Here is a 27,513-nt window from a genome sequence, read left to right as displayed (position 1 = left end):
GATGTCTTTGACTTCGTGCTTGTGTGAGCAAAGCGTGATCGGAGCTGCTGTCTTTCTATAAATATTGGTGGGGGATGTGTGGAGTGCTGGCTTTGTTGCTGTAGATGCTGTTACATCTAATCAAGATGTAACAACACAGCCAACCAACCCTCTTACAGCAACAAGGCCAGCACTCCATAGCCCTCCACCAATATTTATAGAAAGACGGCAGCTCTGATCACGCTTTGCTCGCACAAGCATGAAGCCGAAGACACCAGCCTGAAGATGGCGAGTGGGACCTCGTCGAAACGTCGCCAAGATACTCTCAATCTTACACAGGAAAAGACCCGAATACGCCAAGACCTGCATACCTCTACCCGTGAAAATCTATGAAAACATACACTCTCTATTGAGCTTTGAATTTGAGCTTGTATTCTGATCGGTTGTCAGACTCCTATGGGGCCATGCAGGGGCAACTCTGTAGGCTGTCCTGAGTCCCAAGCTTGGTTGATTCTTGCTGGGTGATGATGTAATGAAAGGGCTTTGGGCAATTCCTATTATGGCTCTGCCTGAAGGAGATAGATCTTTGTTATGTAGAATAGACTGACCCAGGCCTTAATCGTCCATTGACAAAGGGGGTGGCTGATTTTCTGCCTCCCTTTTAAGGGAAATATTCTGCCCTTTTAATATTTACTAAAGTATTATCTCATTTTCCTTGGAGAGGGGCGGGTGCTGACTTCCTACAGTGCATTTTTAAAACCACCCAGTATGAACAACAACTTCTTCAAAACTTTGATTCAGCATCACGATAACAACATGGGGAGGGGAAGGGACAACTTCCTCAAACCCCCACCCTAGCCTTTAGCTCACACAAGCGTCATCCTTGCACAAGAGGCGCTGTTTCCATTTGCAAAAGTCCCTTTGTCCTGCAGCTGATTCGGAAAACTTTTCTTTTGTTTAAACCGAAAATCATCCGGAAGACGTTAGTCACAGCTTCTGCACTAAAACTCGAACCTCAGTTGGTTTTTGCTCGCTTAGATCTCAACTCGGATCAAATGTTCCTTCGGGTCCCTCTCACCACACAAGCGGTGCCAAGGTAAAACGTTCACACAAGATCGGTAACCCAAAAAGGGCTGTAGTGTGTTTGCAAAAAAAAGAAAGAAAAAAAAAAAGAAAGAGAAAAGTCTAATGGTCACTTGCAATGTTTTAATATTTTGTAGTCTTTGAACTTCACTCCTTGTCACTTAAAAATAAAAAAAATAAAAAAAATACCCGACGAGGATGCACAGGTTGGATTTGGAATGCCCGTGTAGTTTTGTAGAATTGTTCAGCCCCGGTGAAAACATGCGGTTTTTTTTCATGCCTCTATTTTATTCACTTTAATAATTGCTCCGATCTACTCTCGTACTTCCTTAGTACACTCAACGCTTTTAAAAGGCTGGCCCAGAGCATGGCGGGATGTGTAGTTCGTACGCCAGGAGAGGTCTCCTACCGTAGCTCCTACCGCACGGCACGCAATGCTTTCTGGGAATTGTAGTCCTGGAACCTGCCCTGTAATGGGGGGGGCGGGAAATGAGGCGCTGTTTTACACTACATCCTTTGCGCGCAGGGACCGCCTTTTCCCTCCTGTTGCTAAGCGACCGGAAAGGCGGTAAGTTTATTCTGTGGTGAGCGGGAAGAACTTCGGGGAGGGGGGGTCGAACGTGAAAGTTGTGGGGATTTGAGTCTGGGGCGAGAAGGGTTGGGGAGGTGTGTTACTGCACCGAAGGTTGGCAGTTCGAATCCCTAGCGCTGCATAACGGAGTGAGCTCCCGTTACTTGTCCCAGCTTCTGCCAACCTAGCAGTTTGAAAGCATGTAAAAATGCAAGTGGAAAAATAGGAACCACCTTTGGTGGGAAGGTATCAGCATTCTGTGCGCCTTTGGCATTTAGTCATGCCGGCCACATGACTACGGAGACGTCTTCGGAGAGCGCTGGCTCTTTGGCTTTGAAACAGATGAGCAGCGCCCCCTAGAGTCAGGAACGACTAGCACATATATGCAAGGGGGGCCTTTTCCTTTACTCTTTACTCCAAACGCTACCTACACCTTTTAAGTGTTCACTGGGATGATGCTAGATTGGACCACTTATCTCTTCTTTGCCTCTCTTAATTCCTTTCCTTGGTATTTTGAATGATTTGTTGGTTTTTGTATCTCAGCCAATGTTTGAAAGCTAAGCAGGATTGGAGCTGACTGGTACTACTTGGATGGGAAACCTCCAACAAATACTAGGGCCATAAATGGAGACATAGGGGAAACATACTGGAGGTAGCAATAGCTTCCATCTTATTGTCTATATGAATGTGCCTATGAAGCTTTCTTGGGCTTCTTGAAAAGTTTCATCTATTAGACATAAGTATTTTGATTTTGTTTTAATATGGAGAAAACATTCACCTGTAATCTTCGTAGATAAAAGTTGCTATGAAAATAAGCCAAGCACTGGGGTTTGTGGGGTTTTTTGGTCAATCTTGTCTCAAGTTGGGACTTGCTAACCCCAACTCTTAACACCCTGTCTAGGAATATTGTAAAAATCTTGATTAAGCCTGTTGCTGGCCTGAAGAATTTAAATATTAGAAGAATTTAAAATGATGGCATGTTTAGTCTTCTTTAACTTGATCTGAATTTTAAAACTGGTAAAACATTAGACTAATGGTGGTATGTTGAATTTATTGTAAAATTTATTGGCCACCCATCTTACCCCGAAGTAGCTCTGGATATTACTTTTAACAAGGTCCATATAAAGTTTTCTTTGTATTTAAAGTTTTGAATTCCTCACAGCAGGAACTCTGAACTATATAGATTAAATTTGCAACAAGCTGATTTCTCTCGGGTTGCTACCCCCCCTTTTTTTGGGGGTGGTGGTGGTGGAGGGGAGGAGAGCATTTGTTTTAGTAAGTTTAGATCGTATTCAACTCTGAGAATAATATAATTGAGCAGCTTGTTGTGACTTTCCCAGTTATTCAGAAATCATAAATGAAATAACATGGAGATGCAGTGATTAAATTTTTTTCACTGGATGATTTTTTTTAAAAAATAACCCTGATAATAACATCCAAGATCAAGTTATTTGACAAAAGAATCTAAGTCTGTTCCCTTTGCTAAGGATTACTAGCTTTTCTGTGTGTAAGAAGTACAGGTAGCCGCTAATTCACAACCACATTTGAGCCCAACATTTCTGTTGTGAAATGAGCTTTGCCCCTACTACAACTTTTTTTTTGCCACAGTTGTTAAGTGAATCACTGCTGTTGATACGTTAGTAACCTGTTAAAGTGAGTCCAGCTTCCCCATTGACTTTGCTTGTTGAAAGGTTGCAAAAGGGGATCATGTGACCCCAAGACACAGTAACGGTCATAAATATGAACCAGTTGCCAAGCGTCTGAATTTTGATGATCTGACCGTGGGGATGCTGCAAAAGTCATAACTATGAAAGATGGTCATAAGTCACATTTTTCACTGCCGTTGTAAGTTAAGGACTACCTATGTTTATACACACAAGCAGTGCAGATTTCAGTTGCTTTGGAGTTCAGCTTGGACTAGAGATGACCTCTGAACTGGGCATCCAGTAGAAGGTATTCTGATGTTACATGCATAATACAAATTATATAAAGTTTGCTCATTCCCATCGTGGCTCAAATGCCATGCAGTATGTGCATATGATGTCTTGCCCTTTGCTTCCCCTTGCAGATGCTCTGAAATCACATTGTGCTAATTACAATGTTGTTTATATTCTCACTAGCCTGTATAGGACAACTGTCTTCAAGCTTTTTTGCAACAGTAGTTCATTTTTGCATTCAGAATAGCTGTCACTTGAACATTTAGTAATAATTCTGAACCTTTGTGGACATTTGGCCTTTTAAAAGGTCAGGTAGATGAAGTGGAAATTCTGTTCTTGGGTACAAATTGCTAATTGAAGCCATCTTGGAAGTACTGTAGTCATATTCTATTGGTAAATTGGAGTTGTTTCCTTTCAGGATATTTTATTTACAAATATATGGCCCAAGAAAGCTACTTTTGAGACCTTACTTGCTAGGTTGAGCTAACCCCCCCTTCTCCTCCCTTGTCAATCCTTCTCATCATTTTTGGGAATACACAAATGCCTCTTTCTCTCATCAATGCAGCCGCTTTAAATGAGCCTAGCGGATGTAGATTTTATATGATGCCCTATATAACTGCTTTTGTATCTGCTGCATCATTAATGCTAATTTACTAGGCTGAATTCTTTGGACTATAGTAAACAACTCTTGGATTTATTGAAATGGAAATACAGCTTGTATGTCTTTGAAGCATCCAACTAACCATGTGGCTTTCAAGTGGAAGAAAGCAGCATAGCATTATCTCCCTGATTCATTAAGCTTGTCTATAAAATTGAAAAATTCAAGCCGATTTAGTGCTGCTCGTACATTTAATTGTCAAGGAAATTTTAAAATTCTGACCGCACTATTTTTTTGTTCCTCTTTCCCCAATTTGTTTAATATAATTTCATGTTACTGTTGAGGTGATTATAAATTGTGCTTATACTTAAGGACTAAAACCAGAGGTGGTATTCAGCAGGTTGTGGCCAGTTCTGAGAACCGGTAGAGGAAATTTTGAGTAGTTTGAAGAACCTGTAAATACCACCTCTGAGTGGCCCCATCTATTCGCTGTCTCCTGAGTCCCAGCTGATCAGGAGGGAATGGAGATTTTACAGTATCCTTCCTCTGCCACGCCCACCAAGCCACGCCCACCGAACCGGTAGTAAAAAAAATTGAATCCCACCACTGGCTAAAATACTTAAATACTCATAATACAGCTCATAATACAGCTATGGAGGTGCTTCAGAAATAAAATGTTTAGGTAATCTTCCCTAAATCTGCATCCCATTAATGTAACCACTAGAAATGAACATTCTAGAAATTAAAAGTAATTGTCTGGCTAAAAGGAACAATGATCTGTACAGAGCACTTGAAAAAAGCAAGTTAGTTATTACCTAGGTCTTGCATAAAGTGACAGTAGGGTAGTTAATCTGGAAGATTTCCCATATCTTACCATCACTGGTGAAATACGATTAATTTAAGGAAAAGATTGGTCTAGATTAGATTTCACACAATGGAGTATTGAATTTGGCTACTGGCTTGAATAGTGTGTGATGTACTGCTGCGTTTATAAGCCTTTACCTAGAATGATCATACAAGAGGAGAAAGCAGATCTAAGGATTTTTTTCCTTTTCTGTTCCATAAATGCTGATAATTGGAATTTCTGGCACCAAAAAGGAGAAGCCAAAAAAGAAAGAAAAAAAATGAAACAGATGACCCTGTCAAGCGAAGGGTTGTTCTAGCCTGAGCAGGTGCCATGAAATAAACCACAAGCTATTACTTGAAGGCCCATCTGGATTGAAGAGTTTTTCTTCTTTGTGCCACCATATTAAAATGCAAAGCCAGTCTGCTTTGAGTGCCAAGGCACAGAGGAATTCTTTAAACCTGCCAACCTAAAGGCACCACTTTGAAACCCAGTGTAAAAACCCTGAGGCAGCCCAAACTCTTTAGCAACACATGACAAGGCCCACGTTTTCCTACAATTCTGTCGGTTGGGTGAAAATAATAGGCAGCTCTCAAGAAATGCAAGATGAGTGATAGGTTTGGAAAGGAACTGAGGCTGCCATCCTTAGTTCATCAGGCCTGTAACTTATAAAATGCCAGTATTCCCTGTGCAAATGATGGATTTTCCATTTCCATCTTGTAGAGTTGGAGGGGGCAGGTCAGTGGCCTGTTTTTCAAAGAACGTGTCATACTTATCGGCTCTGCTTTTTTCACACTGAAAAAGCCTATGGGAATTCCTGCCCTCATGCTGTGCTTAATATTGTGCTTGCTTTTATTCTCCAGCTTTGATGTGCAGTAGCACCGTGCAGATGCCCTTGTACCTGGTCCGTTCATCAGTATTTGATCAGACACCGCTGGTGGCAAGAACTGGCACTAAACAGGAGCGGTGGGAGGAATGATGCAAGAAAATGCGTGTGTTTTGTAGAGTGATCTCCGAGGAGTTTGTAGCTTGGGAATTGTGTAATTCCTGCTGTCTGCATGGATGTTAATCTTGCTGAATTCACACGTCTGGCACATTTAAAAAAAAAATGTACTGAGAATGTATTGAAAATCCGATTGCATTTCTCCCCAGCATTTTAGGAGAAAACATTCTGGAGCTTAGAAAGGTTTGTGTTCTGCTCTCCTCTAAGCTGGGAGAAAGGGGGCAATGCCTTTATCTAGCAATCGGAATAAGGAGAAACTTCCTAACAGTGAGGACAATTAACCAGCGGAACAGCTTGCCTTTAGAAGTTGTGGTTTGCGTCATCACTGGAGGTTTTCAAGAAGAGACTGGAGAGACACTTATCTGAAATAGTATAGGGTCTCTTGCTTGAACAGGCGGTTGGATTAGAAGACCTCCAAGGTCCTTTCCAGTTTTGTTCTGAATTAAGTTGCTTGCTTCTCTTCTTTTAAAAATGTAGAGAAAGAGGAGAACAAAGGCATTGGCTGGATTGGATTGGATTTATTTCATTTATATGCCGCCCTTTTCCCCGAAGGGGACTCAGGGCGGCTCACAATTCAGTCAGGGAAGGGGTACAGACAGGGGGATAAAAGACGAACATAACAGTACACAATTTAAAAACACATAACAACCATACCATTCGAGGAGGGGGGCAGAAGCTCTTTAGCCCCAGGCCTGTCGGAATAGCCAGGTTTTAAGGGCTTTGCGGAAGGCCTGGAGGGTGGTGAGGGTTCGAATCTCCACGGGGAGCTCGTTCCAGAGGGTCGGAGCAGCCACAGAGAAGGCTCTCCTCCGGGTAGTCGCCAGTCGGCATTGGCTGGTGGATGGAATTCGGAGGAGGCCTAATCTGTGGGATCTGATCGGTCTATTGGAGGTAATTGGCAGCAGGCGGTCTCTCAAGTACCCAGGTCCAATACCATGAAGGGCTTTATAAGTGACGACTAGCGCCTTGAAGCGTATCCGAAGACCAATAGGCAGCCAGTGCAGCTCGTGGAGGATAGGGCAGCCCTTTTACCTCTTCCTCTAAGACACTGTGTGAGGCAGGATATGGTCTCAGAAGCACAAATCACTCCAAAGGATCCAAGAATTGCTGCAGCATGAGAACCATATTGCTCCAGCCATGACTTGGTTTCCCAAACAGCGGGCAATCTCTACCCACCCCTAGGATCACAGGCTGCTGTAGGTAGAACTGGCGTCTCAGATGCAAGAAACAGCCTCCTAATCAGTAAACGTCAGCTGCTGTGACAAACCATCTTGGAACAATTGGTGCATAAAGGTTGGGTTAGGAAAGAGCTGGATCCCGCTGGTAGCTTCATTAGAAGGGGAATTCCTCTCTTCCATGCTGAGATTGTAGGAACTAAGCTTTCCTGTCGGTATGCAGCATATATGGGTAATTAGGAACTACAGTTAGCTCCTGGCATGCCCTGAATTCTTGCAACGCGGTTTCATTTCTGCAGTCAACAGAACAGCCTATTCCTCTGAGCCCTGGGGGGGAGGGGGTATTTCCTGCCCTGACTCTGGACCATTCTCCTCCCTCATGATTCTTAAGCCATATTAGGGATCCTGACTAGCAAAGCAGTGGCTTGCATTACCCTGTCAAAAGCTGCTGCTTTTCAGTCTCTAGGACCAGGAGTGGAGCTTAAAAACACACACACACACACATATTGGGATGCTACACTAGGAACTACGCCACCTTTGATCACTTGGGCTCATACAGTTTTCCTCCAGAGCAAAGGATTCTGTGCTGTTTGTTGCATCATGCTGTTCACTGCGCCGGGCTATAGTAGGGTCAGTGAATGAGGCGCATTCACGGGAGATGGAGGGGGGGGGGGAAAAGGACAAAAACCTGTTGCCTTGGCAACTGCATATGAGGGGGGGGGTGCCACAGCACCATGGAAATTTCCTTCCCAACTGCCCAAGAGGTGGCTGCAAAGAATTCCTTGCTTGGAAGCCCAGAGACCGGAAAGACCATTGAGCAGCAAGACAGCTGATGGGAACAAGCTGGGATTATTCCCATAGTTTTGGAATTGCATTGGATTTCAAGTATGGGTTGAGCTAACCAGGAAATTCCTTTGGATGTGGATCAGTCTCTGGACCACCTGTGGTTGACCTGCGTGCTGAATACTCAGGTGCAGCTCCAGAGCACTCGAGTGGGCATCAAAAAAGGCTATGTCATGGCAATTCTGGAGGGGATTTTTAACATTTTGCAAGAGTGGGGGAGCTTGAAAGCAAAATACCTCAAGCATGACTTATATATTTTACCCACTGATGATGGTATCTGTTCAATTGTATCTGATTCTCAGTGGCTCTATGGGCCAGGCTCTAGGTCTGATTGTTTGTTTATTTTGTGTTTACTATTTATTCCACTTACAGCCACCTATATTTACAGGCTGTGGACAATAAATCATAATTTATTAACTGCTTTCACCAAGGGATGGTACAAATGAGAATGGCACACAGCAATTACAATGAATTCAATAAAGTTTAGTCATGACTTAATACTAAAAGTCAAGTCAGTAAGCAGCTATTAACCAATAAAACAAAACAGACACAACTATGCATAATTGCATATTGGGATTCAGGATGGCATTGGTGAGATTCCTAGGAAACTCCTTATGGGGCAAACCTATCAAATGTCCTTAATTTGAACAAGGCTGCTGCATCATTTGCTGCTTAGCAAATTTGTAGCCTTGGGATATTTGTGCTGGCATAATTTAAAGGTTGGCTTTGAAAGGATTATTAATTTGCTATACAGGGGAGTGTTTCTGTTTACTTGTCCCCCACCCCCACCGTACCCCGTTTGTAATGATTAAAGGACTTGTTTCTTGGCACTTTCTTTTACTGATTTCACATGTGGCAAATTTGTATTTTAAACAGAGTTTGATGAATAAGTGGTCACGGCCAGGTTCCCATATAATGCTAAGCCATAAATTAACCAGTCATGTTGAGGCTTCCTTTGATATATGAATTCATCATCTGTGCTTTCCAATTTATTTAGGTTAGATTTTAACCTGTTCATATGTATTCTTCAGATTATGGGGTTGGCCTGAGGAACATGTTTTTTTTAAATAATGTTCATTGTTGAGCAGAAACTCCAACTGCCAAGATGGTGGTTTGGAGGGAGCACTGAAAGCAGAAACTTTGTGGCAGGTAACCCTTGTTCCCCCCCCCCCCCCCCTTATAACAATGGTAAGAATCCTGCAGGAGAGACTGCTAGACCTGGGTCAGCCTTGCAGGACAAACCAGCAGTGAGCCACAGTGGCACAGTGGTTAAAGTGCAGTACTGCAGGCTACTTCTGCTGACTGCTGACTATCTGCAATTTGGTAGTTCAAATCTCACCAGGCTCAAGATTGACTCAGCCTTCCATCCTTCCGAGGTGGGTAAAATGAGAAGCCAAATTGTTAGGGGCAATAGGCTGACCCTGTAAACCACTTAGAGAGGGCTGTAAAGCACTGTAAAGCGGTATATAAATCTAAGAGGGGTGTGGGTGTTCACACACACCATATTTCCTCTATAGTGGATAGTCTTTAGCAGAACAAAAGAGTCTGCATCTTTGCATTAAGCATCATCGTTACCAAGACCTAACTAAAGAGAAATTGAAAATCCACAAAAGGCAAGACTAGGCAAAAGAATTAAATTGTCTTATGCCCCAAGTATTTATTATTATTTATTATTATTTACTGGGTCCTCTTCTGTTTGTTTGCTCATAGAACACACATTGGAAAACCTCACATCATTTTCATGAGGACAGCAGGCAATTATATTTCCAGCATGGTTTAAACCAGCTCTCTGCAAATATCGTCGTGGAAAACAATGGATTCTAGGTACAAGAGTGGGCACCTACTTTTTGTCTTGGAATACTGTGGCAAAGGTGAACAGAATAAATACCTGTATAATAAGTTCAGTTAGCTGCATCTAAGAAACGAGGTGATGCCGTAATATGACTTTCTCTGTAAATCCAACTACTGTACACAGATTGAAGTTAATAGAGCTCTGAGTATACCAAAGGAATATAATTTTAAGGTTCCTGCTGTTAAAATTTTTTTGTATATTGGAAACAAGAAGGAGAAGACATTTCTAAATCTTTCTCTGCATGCCATGTTGCTAAATGCACCGAGGACAGGAACAACTTTGAATTATATCACTTTATTCTTGGCAGCCTCATTTCCCATAGTGTGTAAAGTACAGCTATAGATATGCTGGAGTTTACCCACAATCCATCTAATCCAGTCAAAACCCTATGAAAAGCTGGGCACAGATGTGCTTGGATCCACTCATTCAGCTTTCCCAGAGATTGTCACTGAGTGGCACACTATGATGCTATTGCTTCCATTGACACATTTATTTTTGGCAATATTGTCTAGTCTCCTTTGGGAGAAGCTTAGTGTCTTTTCAGTTAACTGAGAAAGACACAAAAGTTAGGGATTAAAAATGGAAATTTGGATGCTCTTAGAAACCTAAACAACAGTATATAAAACCTGTCTATTTGATAGCACATCCCAGAGAGAAAGGTTTAGAGACATCCTTCTCCTGATGTTCTGGTTTTCTAGACGTGTGTGTTTTCTAACACTCTGGACCCTGTCAATTTCATTTGTCTGGTGCACCCACAGTTCTACCATTTCAGTCTGCGCAATATGTAATTCAGTCTCACCAAAAGGTCCATATTATCATGTCCACGCCATTTTTTTCCCTCCTAGATTCCAAAAAATTAGATTCCTCCCCCGCCCACTCCCCCAGAGTTGTGGTTAATGGTAAATGTAGAAACTTGTCTAATTGACATTTCTTGTTTACTCACAGTCTAGCTGTATTCTCCACTCTTGGGAGCCCCTTTTCGGAGGCATCCAGTTCCCGAAGCCATTATCATCCCTCCCAGGCCCAGCCGTTGAGGCAGAAGAAGCAACAGACGGTGAGAAGAGGATAAAGTCATGCCATGTGGTCTCTAAGGAAAAGCAAACAGCAACTGAAATCGGACTGTTCTTTTGGATATCCGGTGATCCATCCTTATGGAATTAGATGATAAGAATTGGGAATCTAGCTAATAGGAATAAAGACTTTTCTCCCCTTTTTTGCTCTGATCTGGAGGCTGAAACAGAATAGCCACCTTCCTGCAGGAGGTAGACATTCAAAGAGCTGATGGGTATAGCCAAATCATTAGCCTTTTCCTAGAGAGAGCAGGTTGAAATCAACTCAGCAACAAAGATCTTTTTGAGGCAGCAAAGCTGGCTGGGGAATTCTGGGAGTTGAAGTCCTCCAGGCTTAAATTTGCCAAGGTTGGAGACCCCTGCTCTAGCCTTCTTTCCAGAAATGTAAAGATAAAGCAGGTGTCTTAAAGCACAAGGCTCTGGTGGATAATTCTAAAGATGTCATCTACAGGAATCTGGGACGTATAAAGTCTCATGGAATGAAGCTATGGTCTCTGAAGTTTGGATCAGAGGGGGAATCATGTCTTCTTTATTTTGTTTACTTCTTAGGTTCTGAGCCCGTCTCGTTTGCAACATAAGAATTGCTCTGTCCTTTCTGGGCAGCCAGAAAGTGCTTCATACCCTCTTTTACTGCCTGACTCCACCTCCCATGAGGGAAGGCCCTCTAAATCGAATTCTACAAGCCCTTTCAATGAGTCATGGCCCTCAACTGAACGCAGTTCTTCCTCCCTGACTCCAGAAGGAAAAAAGGATCTTCCAGCAGAGACTAAGACCCTGGATGCACAAAGGCTCCCGGATTCTGCCTCAGACGGTGAATCCATTGTTGCCAAGTGAGTACAATTGTAAGAGTCACCTTTGAAATGGCAGATGAAGTTGAGGGACACATGAATGGGCTTTGTAGTTGAACATTGAATGGGTTCCACCACAAAACCGCGCTCGACTAAACCGCGCTCGACTAAACCGCGTAGCTGACGTCATCAACAGTGCGACAATAGCGTGGAGACAGAAGCACGCTGTAAACGCTAAACCTAAAATTAACCCCTAAACCTAAACCTAACCCCCCTAAACCTAATCCTAAACCTAACCTAAACCTAACCCTTAACCTAACCCTAAACCTAACCCTTAACCTAACCCTAATCCTAACCCTAAACCTAACCCTAACCCTTAACCTAACCCTAAAGCTAACCCTAAAGCTAACCCTTACCTTAAGTTGAATCGGCTTGCTTTCAAAGCGCTATTTAAAGCGCCCTTCTTTCTCTGCGCTTGCTGTTGTCGCCCTGTTGATGACGTCAGCGACGCGGTTTAATCGGGCGCGGCTTAGTCAAGCGCGGTTTTGTCGTGCCACGCATTGAATGATGGCCTTGGTTGCTTTTCTATTTACCCTTTTTCCTTAGAGTCCTGATTTCAGGTCCACCTGAAGGTGATGATTGCCTACCAGCCAAACTTCCTTTTCTTTCCTTTGGCAGGTATATTGAACGGTTCCGCCACGGGAAGCCCACTGATCGTAAAGAGCGCTCGGCGTCTAGTGGCGGTTCAACTGAGTTTTGGTGGCTTAGCCACTCATTTCTCCCAGATGTAGAAAGCTCTAAGAAGGCGGCATCGCCATCTTCAGGTACTTAAATCCAAAAGAATAGAAATCTGGCTAGGTTCATGCATTGTACTGAGTCATCGTTTGTCTTATCATGTTTTATTTGGTGCAGTGGCTGAGTTCGTAACACTTTGCTATGCCAAAATAACCAAACCACATTGTGACTTTAACATGTGAATATAGTTCTTGGAGGCACAGAGCTTTTGTCAGACCAAGACAAAGCCCGAGTTCTCTTGTGGGAATAAAGCTGCATTAGGTACAGGTAAAATGGAAAATAGATGGGAAGAACTTTTCATTTGGAAGTTTGTAAATATGGCGGTAGGCACCCACGGGGGTCATGTTATCCTTGGGCAACCTCTACTTTCCTGTTCCCAGTTGGGAGACATGAAGTGTTGTTAGCAATTCGTAGCAAGTGTGGATAATGAACAGCCTTGTCAAGAGGACAACAAGTATTGCATTGTCTTCATCCGCTTTGTAACTATTGGGCACGTAGTATACGTTTGTTTGTTTTAAAATAAAAGTAATAGTGAAGGGATCCTGAGAATGGCAGAGACTTAGATAATCTCCTTGGCTCCTAAATGCTTTGTGCATCCCTAGCATTTCCTGCAAGTGGTCCATTCATAGAGTTTTTGTTGACTTGCTGGAAAGGCATTTAGGGGATAACGGGGGTTCAGAAGGCAACTCAGCAGCTCCATGGAGATACGTTTGATGCAAATATCAAGGATTTCCTAACCCATTGAAGCATCCTGTGATTTGTTTTCTTCTTCTTTGTATGTAAAATATTTTGAAAAGCTATTCCTTTAGAAAGATGATTGCTTTATATAAACCCTTCACTTTTAATGGAGACCCCTCTCTCTGCAGATAACAGCCAAAGTGAAGTGGGGTTATCTCTTTTCAGTCCCATCCTGGCTCAAACTGCCTTGGTGAGTAACAAGATATTGTCCTAGACAAGAGGCAGAAAGTAAAATCTCGGCTGGCTTCTTTCTTTTCCAGCTCACAGATAGTCTCGGGCCCATCGAGTTGAGAAACCTGTATTTGACAGTGGGGATCAATCCTTATCCGCCACAGAAGCTCAGCCTGCATGAATGACCTTGAGTTGAGGGGGCTTCCGAGCTTTGCCTCCTTCAGACTGTGAGAATAAAAGAGAATGTGCCCATCTTTGTGGCCCTGAGCTGCTTTCAGGGAGGCCAGAATAGAACTGCAGTAGATACATAGGAAGGTCATCTGATGAAATGTGGCTGCATAGGCTTTGTCAAATACATACTCGGAGTAATTGCTCTGGCTCTAGGTAGAGAAAAATGTAAGATGTGTTACACTGTTTCAGTAGATTTCTTGAGTTTGGTTCCCCCGGTCACTTCCTTGTTGTTTTATCAAGGACTTAACGTTTAGAAATTCCGAATTTCCAGAGGAGGGAAATCTTGCTTTTAAAATGTTCACCTAAAATGAGCAGCAGACAACTTTTCATTGCTTCCATCTCTGGAGCTTTCTGTTACTGAAGACCTTATCTCCTCCCCACACTCCCCCTTTCTGCCTTTAGCTTTCGCCTTCATGAGAGTTACTTTCCATGGACACATTGCATAGTACTGACTTCACCATCAAGAACCCCCCCCCCCTTTCCATAACTTACATATTTTGCATTGGTGTGCATTTCCAGAGGTGTCGAAAATTCCACTCTTCTCCAGCTGGCAGAATCTTGGCACGCTTTTCCCCCATAGAGCTTTCCCGCTTCACACTTTCTTTACGTGCTCTTTGCAGGGAGAAATGCAAGCTGCTTCTGCATTTGATGCTGAGACCGTGAGCCTGCAGGAAAGAGCAGCTAGGATCATAAGCAGAAGGTACTGGCCTGACTTACATTTTGTCCTTCACCCGATAGACCAATGCCATTTTTTAGTGATGTGCCTCTGTTTGGGGGGTCTCAGGAAACTGATATCCCCCCCCCTTTCCTTTCTAACAAGATGCCTTTCTCAATCTGTCTTCTGCTTATAGCGTCTCACCACCAAATAGTTTCCGGTCCGGGGGGCTTGATTCTACTGCTACATCCACCAACCCAAATAGCACCCCAGACTTGCCTCAACATGCTCTACGACACCCTGCAGCACACCAAGTGAAAGGTAGGGCAAGATCTGTGATCTAGAATGATTCCACCCTCCATCCCCCCTCGGTATTTATAAATTTGGTCTAAGTGAAAGAAATGGCTACTGAGAGTGAAAGGGGAATTGGAGAACCTGTTGTAGCTCGCCAGCGGCCAGCAGAGCTGACAGCAGATTCAGACAGTGAAGAGGTTGGGGAGGAACATGGGCCAGTCCTGGAGTCTGGGGAAGGCTCTGATGAGTGCTCTGCATCGGAGGCAGCGAGGGTGGCCAGAGCCGTCTGACAATTATCAGCTGCCTTCAGAGTCAGACATCAGTGAGACAGACAAACAGCTGAAGCCTGTTCTCAGTGTGCGCATGCACAGAGTTGCCAGATGAAGGGAACAGCTAAAGAACAAGGGCCAACTTGGGAGTAAGGCCACAGAGGGGCGATGGATGGCCCCTCCCAGAGGGAATAAAAGAGGAGCGAAAAGGAAGTGGAGTTTGCAGGAGACAATTAGTTTGCTTAATTGGTTCGTGACTCTCTGAGACTCCTTGCCAAGTTTGGGAGATATGGGCTTGTCAGCTCCCCAAGCCAGATAAGGTCTGTGAAATCCTCCCTTGAAAGACTTTGCTGGATGTGAACGAGCAGAATTCAGAGTAAATTAATAAAAGGGTTTTTTGTTGGGACAAGGAGTTTGCTTCATGCTCTTGGGAAGCCTCGGTCAGAACAGAACCCATGTTCAGTCAGAAAAGATAATCTATGTAAGTTTATTTATGAAAATTAATCTGTTGCGGAGAAAAAAATGCAGGACACAGATAAAAGATGGGGGATTCAGGGCCTGGAAATCTTTAATTTGAGAAGGATTTGAATGTGGTCATTGGTAAGTTGAACTTGAAACAGCTGCTAGAAGAGGTATTGCATTTCTGGGCTGCATTAGAAACAGCATGAAACCTGAGATCTCCGAATAATTATTCCTTTCTACTTGGCATTGATGAAACTACACCTGGAGTTGTATCTAGTTCTGGGTCCACCTTTCCAGGAGATGTTGCCTGATTAAGCAGAGTTCACAAGAGGCAAGTGACATGTCTTGGTAAAGATAGGCTGAAGGAACTTGGCATGTTCAATCCCAAGGGGAAATATAACCTTGTAGAGGATAGACTAGATGGATCTATTGCCACCTTTTAACGCTACAATTTTATGAGACGTTAATGAATCACTTATATATCTCTTTTGCACTGATGAGTTCCAATTCATAACAATGTCTTTTTGTTTTCCAGAAAGCTTAGTTCTTCCTTATCATACCAGTCCAAGTTCTAATGTAGCCCACTCTTTAAAACCAGAAGATGACATCCTATTCCAGTGGCGCCTGCGCCGGAAGATGGAGGAAGCAAGCAAAGCCGCTGCTGCAATGCCTCCTGAGGTTTGGAGGAATCCGTGCTTCCAACCAACCTGCGCCTCTGGAAAAGTAAGGATTTGAAATCAATTAGTGGAATACGTGTAGATTTGGAACTGAGATGATGGAATGAAGAGATGCTTTCTTTCCAGTGGCCGTTTCATTCCATTGAATTGAAGACTTTGAATTGACTGCTGTACAAGCATTTGCAAAAAAGAAACAACTTTGTAAAATACCTATTTTTGCAAACCACACATAAGCATCCACCTCCACATATACTCTCCAGCTCAAGAACGCTTCATTTTCATGAATGTTTTAGCAAGCAGCCTAAGTTATTTTTTTATCTGAAAGTCAGCAGCAGAATTTAGCCCTGTGTTGCATGTCAAGAAAATTGACAGGGTAAATACAGAATGCCCCATTAAGGGAAAGAACATCGTGTTATGGCTCCTGATAACTTGTGGACTGCTTTCTTTCATTTTTGTGTAACTTCGTGGCAAAAGAGGCATATAAGATATCTGTGGCTTTGGTTCAAAATTAACCAGATGTTTATTTCAAGTAATGCATACGTTGGTAAAATGACTTCTGTATGAGCCAGCGAAGACATTTATTAGTTAAAATGGCTTACGGCTATTACATCACAGTAGTATTTAGCTTTCTTGTGTAGTAAAATTCAGTATCAATGTAACGTAGGAGACAACAGCTGTGCTGCTTCTTCATTTCGTGCTAGGAACAGAAGGCCAGAAATGCTCTTAAATATTTTTTATTCCTCCTTGCAGATGGAAAGAGAAGTTCTGAAGTCAGCTGAGCCAACCCCTCGGAGGGACGAAGACCAAAAAGTGTTGTCAACTTCCGAGCCCCACTTAGATATTAAATGTACCCAGAGTCAGTGCCATCCTTGCTCCTGTGCAGGCATGCCGAGGACTGGAGTCACTTCTGGGCAGCTTATTTTAACTATTCCCTCCGGGAATGGGATAGTGGTAACTAGAGGCCCTGAATGCAGAGATGAGCCCATTGTGAAGGATCCAACCCCACAAAAAGATCGCCTTCCTGATTACCTGGAAACTTCTCCTTCAAGACCTGCAAAAGCTAATGAGTCTTTGGGCCAAACAACTTCACGTCATGTTCAACAGGCAGCTCCATCTGACCAGGGAAGGCACCTGGAACTCAGCAGCAGACCAGGGCTGTGCAGAGTCAAGCAGAGACAAGCAAAACCAATTCCCGACCCCAGACAGCCAACACGCAGCCCCACAAAGCATCCAGTTCAACACGTACTATCAGAGGTACAAGCGCTAATCCATCCATCTGCCTGACAGTTCAGTGTCATTAACAAGAGCAATAGCGTTTAGATTTACCGGTATATCTCGCCCCATAGTGCTTCATAGCACTCTCTGTGTGGTTTACAATGTCAGCCTCTTGCCCCCAACAATCTGGGTCCTCATTTTACTCACCTCGGAAGGATGGAAGGCTGAGTCAACCTTGAGCCAGTTAGGATCGAACTCCTGGCTGTAGGCCGAGTTTCCCTGCAACACTGCATTCTAACCACTGTGCCACCTCCTAAATAGAACTATAGTGCTTCAATTTCAAAAGATATTTTGGAATCCACAGGCCTTCGTGATGCACTATTTTTAAAGTAGCCGGGTCTTCTTGGGATCATCAGGATGGCCAACTGAACAATACTGAATTGTAAAGATCCCATGTCATTGGATTTTCTTTTGGGAACAATGACTTAAAATTATATTCCGAGGAAAGAAGTTAACTTCCCCTCTTCTCCAATCTTGGGGCCTTAAATTCATTAGATTCATTAGACACAAGAGCACTGGACTCATCTAGCTGGTCTCTTGGCCTGATCCCGCAGAAACACAGTTGTTTACCTTTGAGAGGAAGGCACAGGATTCATAAGAGCATTAAGCAGGTCGGCTTTAGCCTCTTGCGTGTCTACTTTCCTACTAAGGTCCTGAGAACAGAAGGCAGTTTGAATGGCCTTTCTTTTTTCCTGTCTTTGCCCAGGTAGTTGCCGAAAGGCTTTTCTCCCCACCTGACTCTCCAGCTGTTCCTCAGGACAAACCAAAGAGAAGCTCAAGGACTTTGGGTCCAGAGGAGGCTATTCCAAAGAACGTTGTCACCCCCTCCCATCCCCAACTCCTGAACATGGCTGCTCAACTGCTGGAGCAGGCTGAAGGTAGTAGAATCCACGGGGACAAGACAGGTGGCTTGAATATCATGGGGATCTTCATCACAGCAGCAATTTTGAGAAGGGGGATCACACTGCATTTTGCTGTGCATTTCTTAGTGCAAAGTTATTCTTCCCACTTGGGGAGTTTTTTTCCATGAAGCTGGGATGTGGGTCAATGTTCTGATTGTTGGTTGTCCCCGAGCATGGGACTAGTGTGTGATCCCTCTGCAGTGCTTCTCTTGGGCAAGGGGTGAATTTAATTTGAATTCCACAACTTTAAGTTCATCATACTTGGAAAGAAATAAGAATCTAGTTGGAGATGAGATGATGAACACATGAAAGAGACATGATACAAACGAACTGTGTCATGTTGTATAGCTGTAGCATGTAAGTTTTATTTTGCTGGCTTGCTCTGCAACCTGACTGCATTACTAGTTGGCATAGGCCTGATCCAAGCGGGAAGCACTTGAAAGCTCCAATCGTAGTGGCTGGATGCTGCTCCATGGTTATTTTAATAGGAACCCTTTCAGCATGTGTCATTCCCTTGCTTTCCAGCGCAGATGGGAACAGAGCCAAAGGCACCGGTCAAGTTCAATTAAGAAAGGTTTCTGAGATCTGGACAGAGGGAGGGGAGGGGGAGAAGGAAGTCAAGACGAAGGCTACATCAGTTGAAGAGTTCTGTATTTGTGAGCGAGTGAAAAAAAGATCCTAAGAAATTGGGTGTAAAGGATACAATGGGAGTCCTAGGAATAGAAATATGGCTTGGCTTTAATTGGGACAATGAGTGGTGGAATTTAACAGAAGTGGCTTAAAATAAAAGAGATGGTTAAATAACGGAGATGCTATTTTTCTTTTTGTAGACTCAGATGGCTTGGAATTTGAAGACGACCCTCTGTTACAAGTGTTGAGAAGTCAGAGGGAATCATTGCGCAATGAGCTTCGGTAAGTAGCCATCCTTCCCCAAATGCTTGGAGGTCCTCTCTTTGGGACGGTGATTTCTTCAGATGTGGTTCTTGCAACTGTTTAGTCATTAAATTGAATCTGCCTCTCCTTAGTTTGATCAGACCTTCTAATATTGTAACACACAGTGATCATTATCCATTCCTCTTAAGTGCATTTCTGGGTATAAACAGGAAGGTGTGTATTTAGTCCTGAAAAATCTGCAAGAAGAATGTAGAATTCAGCTTGATCATCTGACTGTAGGGTGGGGTTTTTTGTTTTTTGGTAGTGCTGTTTAAGATTCAAATTCCTAGGGCTCCTGTATAAAATGGAAACCATGCGCTTGAGTGCCAGAGTACAGTATTTAAAAATTCAGAGTTTTAGGTTCCAGCTTATTTTTAAAATGTTCAGTAAAGTTTGTCACCTTGCTTGTTCTGGAAAAGCAGAACAAATTTTTGCAAAGCATGTAAATTTGTCTAGTGTACATCCATCTCTTGCTTAAATATCTGTTGGTTTTTCTCCAGAACCCAGGGTGGGAATGCTCATTGCTTTCTTGTGGGTTCAGTTGCATTGCTCCCTGCTTCTCAACCGTGGCTCCATTCAAGATCTATCAGATTCTGCTGGCCATTGTTTTCGCTGTTAACTCTGGTTTCATGTTTTATGTTGCTCTGGTGCCCTCTGGCCCTGAAAGTGGCGTGCATTTACGTTTCATTTTCTTGCAGAGCTGTGGATTTCCAGATCATTCAGCTGGAAAGTAACTCCTTTGATCAGGGCGTCTCTCACCAGTGACTACCTCCTGTGCTCGCTTTGTTGAACCTTGGGTGGTTTAAGGTCCCTCCCTCAAGGCATTGCTTGAGTCCAGCTTTATCAGGCACTTCAGGATGAATTCAGTCGAAGGGTTTTGAAGGTGCTTTTTTATTTATTTTTTTATTAACCGTAGTGGTTTTCCGATGTCTGCCTGCCTTTAGCAGGCCAGCCTTTTCCTAGAAGATAGCTGGGATTGCAGAATAGCCAAGCGATGATGTGTAGGGATGCCTCCACTTTATATCTGGTGTGCTGTTTCCATGGTTTCGGTGTATATTTTGTGTTGCATTTAAAATAAATGTGTATTTTTGGATCAAAACAAATTGTGGTAATTTGCAGTGTACACTCTATCCAGATACATCGCGTCTAATGAAAAGTGGATCAATGGAGTCCAAACTCATCTGTCTTGGAGAAATGGGAATGAATATTTCCCTGTGCAAAGAACAAAGGGAACCTTTTGGGGAAGGGGGGGAAAAAGAGTATTTCTTTTGGAACATAAAAGAAGGCTAAAGATCTCACCCTCCAACCCAAATTAAGTTTAGCTTGTTCCTTTTTTTTATTCCACCTTTTCAGTTGATAGTCCAAACATCAAAATGTTTTCAAAAATCCACAAAACCCGTTAATGACATTTTTTAGCAAAACAATTAGATCTGCTGGGAAACCCATACGAGATCAAAAACAGGACCAGAATTCAAGCTGGAGAAGACAGGAAAATAAACAGATGAACAGAGCCTACAAAAGAAAATAAACACAGGCCAGCTTTAGTCTGAGAAGGATGTCTCACAGTGATGGGTCTTTTAGTGAGGGGGTCATGATTCTTGCCTGCCTAACTTATTTATATGTAAAGAAATTGTTAATTGTCTTGAGCGTTGGGTGGGAAACGAAGTTCCAAAGTGCAGGTTCAAAATTCTTTTGCAACTACTGATTTACTGAACATACCTTACCCAACAGCATGTAAATTAACTTCAGTTGCATTCAAGTGTGAACTGCTTGCATTGTTTTTCTAGGCTTTCTCCTTTTTTTAGCTCACCCAACTGTCCTCATATGATTGTTTTTTTAAATTGTTTTATTGCAAATAAACCCATTTTAAACAGTTGGATCCGTGTTTGGAGATTATGTCGGCAGCCGAAAAGTGACTTACAACTGTAACAGTACTTCTCCCCAGTACAGGTAGACCTCCGCTTACAAACAGTTCACTTAATGACCTTTTGAAGTTGTAACAGCAACAAAATAACGCTTTTCACGCTTGCGACCAACATCATCCATTTGATTTTGTATTCAAATGAGGACTTGAAGTTAGATCTCTCAATGCCTCCTGGACTATGTTGCATTCTTGCAAAAGGATCCCGTCAGTATCAAGCAGATTTGGAAAGGAAGGAAGAAACGTGCTGAAAGATGAGTTCCAGTTGTGCCCTGTTTCACTTTTGTGTGTGTGTGCAAAGTTCAGGCCACTCCCTTCATTCATCATCTTCCCTTCTGTTCAATCGTGTCTGATTTTCGAGGACTGCCTGGATAAGTCCCTGCAATTTTCTTGGCAAGGTTTTTCAGAAGTGGTTGGCCATTGTTTCCTTCCTAGGACTGAGAGAAAGTGCCTGGCTCAAGGTCACACCAGATGGCTTCATGCCCAATCACCCACAATATGCCAAATTCCAATTTATAGAATCTACCGCTACAGGATGATTTATAGACCAGAACCTTCGGAAAGTAACATTCTTGGTACTCTTGTTGAGAGTAAATGACAACATTGTCCTTTTTGCAAACCAAGCACTTTGTCACTGGATACAGAGAATCTGGAAAATAGCTTTGATAGGAAAAATTGATTGACCATAGAAGAGCATTAAAAGAACCCAGAGAGGCTAAGATGGTTCCAGTGCATTAGCCACAGCAACAGAAAGTCGCTCATGTGTATCCCACAGATGAAATTCTGGGAGAGCGTTTTTGATGATCTTAGAGAACATAACAGGATAAGACAGACCTTCTGAGACAGCAAGAAATTCTGTTTGGTTCCTTGGGATGGAGGGTGGGGCCATTTCTGAGCAGAACTTGGACGTTGATCATTTCCTGAGTGTAATGCTGCGATATGAATGAAGCCTAATTTTGTTGGAATAAAAAGGTAGAAAAAACAGTGTAGGAGAGACAGGTGAATGGGGATTCTAGGATGGTACAGGTGGGTCCTTGGCTTCTAACCATTCATTTAGTGACTGAAGTGACAACTGTGCTGAAAAAAGTGACTTATGACAATTTTTCACACTTATGACCCCATGATCATGTGATCAAAATTCAGGCAGTTGGCAAATTGACTCATATTTATGACGGTTGCAATGTTCCGGGCTCATATGATCACATTTTCTGCTCTCCGGACAAGCAAAGTCAACGAGGAAGCCCAATTCATTTACTAATTTAACAAATGCAGTGATTCCCTTAACCACTGTGGCGAGAAAGGTCGTAAAATGGGGCAAAACTCGCTTAACTGTCTAGCTTAGCCACAGAAGTGTGCTCTATTGTGGTTGTTAAATCGAGGACTTTACCTGTACCAATATCTATAGCTCAAGATTAATCTGGGGGGGGGGGGATCTCTGGTGCTCTCTGAGCTTGGTGGTTTTCTTGCAGACATTTCATTTTCAATGTAGGTATTATCAGTGCTAGTAGTGATGCTCCCTTCTAGCACTGATGCTGATACTTGTTATTTTGCACTGACTACATCAGAAACAGTGGGAGAGGTGACGGCTGATTAATTGGACTCCCTCAGTGCATTCCTGAATTGTCAGCACGAATCTCAACTGACCTCCCTGTGAGCTACCTGGGGGGATCCACGCTTCAGACGATACAGCTGGGACCTGTATTGAGAAATAATTTAATTCCGTTAGGTACTGGAATCTCACTATATCATTCTACCTTGGCTTGACCCACTTGTGATGACAGAGCCATGTCAGCTTGCGTTAAGGCAGGATTACACCAATGCACAAAAACATTCATTCATGGATATTAAAGATTTGGAAAACAATGAGCATCTGTACGAACTATGGTCCTTCTTCTGGCCTTTGTAGGATATTTTTTGGTGTGTACGAAAGAAGACAGGGGAGAAGGGCCTTTGGGTTCAAATCAGCAGCTTGATCCCAGTTAGCATGTTCCTCTCCAGTTCCTTCAATAGTTAGCAAGGAAAGTTTTTCAATCCCTCCCTTCCTGAATTCCAGACTTTGTTCCCCATAATCCTCAACTAGCTATGAGGCTTTTGGGAGTTCCTGCCCATCACATCTGGAGAGTGACCTTTGGGCGTGAGAGGGGTGAGGGCTTCTGTGCCTCTTCAATACCTCTGAATTGTTTTGTCTTATCCCTGGGCAATCATCCAGGCTTGGTTTTTTTTTTTTTTGACGTTTTGCCTCCCAAATGAAGATTTTGGAGGCAGGGGTGGGTTTGGATAAGGGGGCCTGCCTCCATCCAGGTGACAACCCATCTGGGGAGCAACCCAAGTGCTTTCAGCCCTTTCCTAACACAGCCACTACCAGCCCTAGAAAAGGGAGGTGGCTGATTTACACAAGGACCGGGGAATGTGGGAGAAAGAATAAATAATATTTTTTTATGTAGTAAAAAGGAGGAGGAAAGTGAGTTCTCCCCAAACGCTGGGGTTTCTACGGGGCGGGGTGGTGGTGGTGGCGGCGAATGAACTGGACCGAGGACCTGGCAGATATCGGTGTCTCGGGGGCTGGAGGGGGGGGGGCAAGAGAGAAAGTATCCATATAACGAAGGCTTGGAAGGAGGGAAAGTGTTCAAGGTTGCTTCTGGGAGCGGCGGAGGTGGAGGGGGGGGGGGAGATACAGAGTTGCCGGCTGCGCTAACAGAAGCTCCTTTGTGCAGCGCCTTCCAGCTGCTTCGCCGGGCGCCCCTTTTGTTTTTTACATTTTATGTATACATCTATCGATCCATAGATTTATATCGATACTTTGCAAAAAAAAAAAAAAAAAACCCTTCCCCCTCCCCCGATTGCACTAAGAAAGAGCCCGTGAGAGAAGGAACGATCTGCTTCTCCACTACCGCCGCCTTTCCCGGCCGCGCTTTCTCGTGGCCTCGGCTCGCATCCCCTTTTGTTGCAAGCGACCGATCGATCCCCGCTACTCCTACTCCTCCGCCTCCGCTCCTTCTCCAAAGGCTGAGCCCGCCCCCGCAGCCAGCCAGCCAGCGAGGAAGCGAAGGCAACGAGCGAGCGAAGCAGGCGCGAGTGCGCCATCCCACGCCACCTCGCCTCCGCTCGCCCCGGCTGCTGCCTCGCCTCCAGGGCCGGCTGGAGACCAGGAAGGAGGAGGAGGAGGAGGAGGAGGAGGACGGACCGGCAGCAGCGGCAGCAGCAGCAGCCGAGGGGCCGGGCCGGAGCGGGTCGGCTGGTGGCGTCGTCGGAGTCGGGCGGCTGCGCTGCGCCCTCCCCTATTGTCTCCGCTCCGGCTCGGGACTGGCTCGGGCGGCCGTCGGCGCGGCAGCACAGCGGGCTCGCGGCGCCATGGTGGTGAGTGAAGGCTCGGGGTGGGCAGGGCAGGAGGGGTCTCTCGTCTGTCCGTCTGTCTGTCTGGCTCGGGCGGGGGGAGGGAGAGGGGGCGTCGGCGGAGGGTGGGCATTGGGCAAGCCCTGCTCTCCGGCTGCCGCGACATGCACCTGTTACCATCGAAACCCAGAAGGGGCGCCCCGCGCGACCCAGCCCCGCCGCCGCGCTGGTTCGGCTCCCCACGCCGCGCGCGTGGTTGCATAAGCGGCCAGAGATGAAAGTCTCCGCGAACCTCCTCGACCTCAGCCCCGGCCTCCTCCGGACCCCCCCTCAGGTCAGGAGTCCCGGGAGGGGCATTGGGGGGGGGAGGAAGGACTCATCCCGAGGGGATTCCCCCTACCCCCTCCCCGCATCGCCCCTTTTCCCCGATGCTTTCCCTCTCCCCAGCTCCAGAGAACCAGGCGTGAGGAAAAGTCTTTGAACTCAGGGCAGTGAACGGTTTGGATGTCCTCAGCAGACCCCCAACCCCCACAAGGCTAAAATGCCTCTGCCCAGATCTTCATTATCATTATCATATTTGGTGAAAATCAGATTATTATTAATAATAATTTTATTGTTATTATTATTCAATTATTTTATTATTAGCAATTTTTAAAAATTATTTCTGTGTTTCCCTGAAAATAAGCCAGGGTCTTATTTTCTTTTGACCCCGAAATAAGCACTTGGCACTTATTATTTGGGGGGAGGTCTTATTATTTTTGAGGTGCAAGTGGCCAGCACCTCATGGCTGCTGCTGTGTTGCAATATTTTTTGGGGAGGCCTTATTTTCAGGGGAGGGCTTATTTTAGGACACGCACTCAAAAGCCCCATTGGGCTTATTATCTGGGTAGGTCTTATTTTGGGGGAAACGGGGTATTTTTTAAAAAAGGATCCCTCAGGGACATCTCCAAGCCTTCCTTACCCTGGCTATGGTCCATATTAGATCGGATCTACATATGGTAAAATATTAGATACTATCCTCACTCCCCCATTATTACCTTTCTCCACTTTACATAAGCTCAGTTCTTGGGAAGCTGTTGAGATGAGTTCCCAGGCCTAGTCAGCTGGATTGCACTCTTAAGAAGCAAGAAAGGCAGAAGTAGGCCATTAAGAGGAGGAATAGAAATGTCAGTGATGCCAAGTAGAATATTATCCTCTTTCCTGGCTCCAGACTTTCTTCCAGTGTGTTATTTTCATAACCAACAGGCAAATTTTCCTGATATTTGGGGTTGAAAGAAACACCTAATATAAAAAAGGCAGTTCCTTCCATCATCCTTAACCCAATCAGGTCCAAAGGCCATGTTTTTGTGGCCTCCCATTCTGGTGCATCACCTCCCATCGTCCACAGCTGAGTGGTAATGGCTTATGAGAGTTGGAATCTAATACTTAAAAGAAATCCGACATAATGCACATCCTATTGAGTGCTATTTTGCTTTAGTTATGGTTGTTGAATAAGCCTCAGTATCTTCAACATATGGGCTAAAGTTAAAGCCATAAACCATGGTTTGTAAATATCAGTAGCTGGATAGATGTAGCCTACGTTAAACCGGTCATATAATGGTTTTAGAGTGATGGATGAATCTATTCATATCTCGTCCTATGTATACTTTGGCTGAGTGGACAGGAATAATAGTTTTTTTTTTAATCTGTCCAAAAAGAAAGTAAAACATGGATTAAGATGGGCTTGGTTTCACAAGCTGTCCTCCTGCTATTCAACCAATCAAACAGGTTTTTCAGGTTTTTTTTTTTGAAACAGATCCAAAAATCTGTAAAGCTTCCCCTCCCCCCCAGCTATGATGCATGTATATACCATAAGGAAGGGTCATTTTCTTGATTTTTTTTCCAGAACTGTCCACCCTCGTAACTACTTCACGTTATTCTTTTGAGCAAAATAATATTCTCAGCTATCCTTAACGATTGTTCCTATGCTTGCTCAATCCCCTTAGAGATAATGGTTTCCTTCCACACTGCACAACTGTGAAACCACATAAAAGTAAATAAGTCATGTTTCATATTTATTCTAAAGCAGGAACAACATCCTCTATTCCTACGTATATATGCACAGTAAAAATGCAAATGTTGTAAAATGAACACAAACAAATCCTCGCTTAAGATCTAGGTCAGTGTTTCTCAATCTTGACAACTTGAAAATGTGAGAACTTCAATTCCCAGAATTCCCTAGCCAGCATAGCGAGAATTCTGGGTGTTGAAATCCACACATCTTCAAATTATTGAGTGTTTGGTGTTAAGAGACACTGGTCTAGGCGCAGAAGACAATGGCAATGAGGTTCAATGATAACTGGGATTATTCTTAAGGTAAAGGTAAAGGTTCCCCTCACACATATATGCTAGTCGTTCCCAACTCTAGGGGGTGGTGCTCATCTCCGTTTCTAAGCTCCGGCCCTTTGGAATGAGCTCCCCGTGGAGATTCGGACCCTCACCTCCCTTCAGGCTTTCCGTAAGGCCATTAAAACCTGGCTGTTCCGACAGGCCTGGGGTTGACGAGTTCCCTTCCCCACTCGAATTGTGTGACTGTTGATGGTTTTAATTTAATTTTAAATTAAATTTTAATTTAATTTTCTCTGTATTTCCCCCCCCCCCCCTTGTCTGTATTACTCCCCTCCTGGGTTTGTTAGCCGCCCTGAGTCCCTCCGGGAATAGGGCGGCATATAAATGCAATAAACCTATAAACCTAAGCTGAAGAGTCAGCACTGTCCAAAGATATCTTCATGGTCATGTGGCCGGCATGACTAAATGCCGAAGGCACACGGAACGCTGTTCCCTTCCCACCAAAGGTGGTTCCTATTTTTCTACTTGCATTTTTACATGCTTTTGAAGTGTCGGGTTTGCAGAAGCTGGGACACGTAACGAGAGCTCACTCTGTTACTCTGTGCTAGGAATTCAAACCACTGAACTCCCGATCTTTCTGATCAACAAGCTCAGCATCTTAACCACCGAGCCACCACGTCCCTTGGGATTATTCCTAGGAGACCCTTATCATGGGGTAGATTGAGTGGCTTGGATAGCAGCTCATCCCCAACTCATTATATGTGGATACATCTGTACTCCTTATGT

The 27,513-nt window shown here is 44.0% G+C and overlaps 2 protein-coding genes across 4 annotated transcripts in view; both read left to right on the top strand.

Annotated features, from left to right (window-relative positions):
• Positions 1-895: 895 nt before the first annotated feature.
• Positions 896-20,959, top strand: PROSER3 (proline and serine rich 3). Of its 2 annotated transcripts, none has more exons than XM_032227096.1 (13): positions 896-1,075; positions 9,744-9,857; positions 10,831-10,939; positions 11,505-11,785; positions 12,422-12,567; positions 13,405-13,466; positions 14,299-14,378; positions 14,530-14,654; positions 15,894-16,081; positions 16,786-17,289; positions 18,017-18,188; positions 19,043-19,124; positions 19,844-20,959. In XM_032227096.1, the coding sequence occupies exons 2-13, from the start codon at positions 9,847-9,849 to the stop codon at positions 19,908-19,910; spliced, it is 1,827 nt and encodes a 608-aa protein (XP_032082987.1). In that variant the 5' UTR covers positions 896-1,075; positions 9,744-9,846; the 3' UTR covers positions 19,911-20,959. The 2 variants fall into 2 exon arrangements, with proteins under 2 accessions (XP_032082987.1, XP_032082988.1); XM_032227097.1 differs by having other exon boundaries at positions 9,744-9,904; positions 10,831-11,023.
• A 3,150-nt stretch (positions 20,960-24,109) lies between these two features.
• The window catches only part of ARHGAP33 (Rho GTPase activating protein 33), a 44,824-nt gene continuing 41,420 nt past the window's right edge, over positions 24,110-27,513 (top strand). For both annotated transcript variants that reach the window (XM_032228436.1, XM_032228435.1), the window contains exon 1: positions 24,110-24,423. In XM_032228436.1, coding sequence (XP_032084327.1) covers positions 24,418-24,423 — 6 coding nt within the window. In that variant the 5' untranslated portion in view covers positions 24,110-24,417. The remainder of the gene's footprint in view (positions 24,424-27,513) is intronic.

The sequence above is a fragment of the Thamnophis elegans genome, chromosome 12 (genome assembly GCF_009769535.1).
Source record: "Thamnophis elegans isolate rThaEle1 chromosome 12, rThaEle1.pri, whole genome shotgun sequence".
In the NCBI taxonomy this organism is placed as follows: Eukaryota; Metazoa; Chordata; class Lepidosauria; order Squamata; family Colubridae; genus Thamnophis; species Thamnophis elegans.
The sequence above is the reverse complement of the archived record's forward strand: the minus strand, read 5'-3'. Positions and strand labels throughout refer to the sequence as shown.

Excerpts from the sequence above, each read along its gene's own strand:
- PROSER3 (XM_032227096.1), top strand. Across the intron at positions 11,786-12,421 it reads GGTGAATCCATTGTTGCCAA|GTATATTGAACGGTTCCGCC; the intron begins GTGAGTACAATT and ends TTCCTTTGGCAG. Across the intron at positions 12,568-13,404 it reads GGCGGCATCGCCATCTTCAG|ATAACAGCCAAAGTGAAGTG; the intron begins GTACTTAAATCC and ends CTCTCTCTGCAG.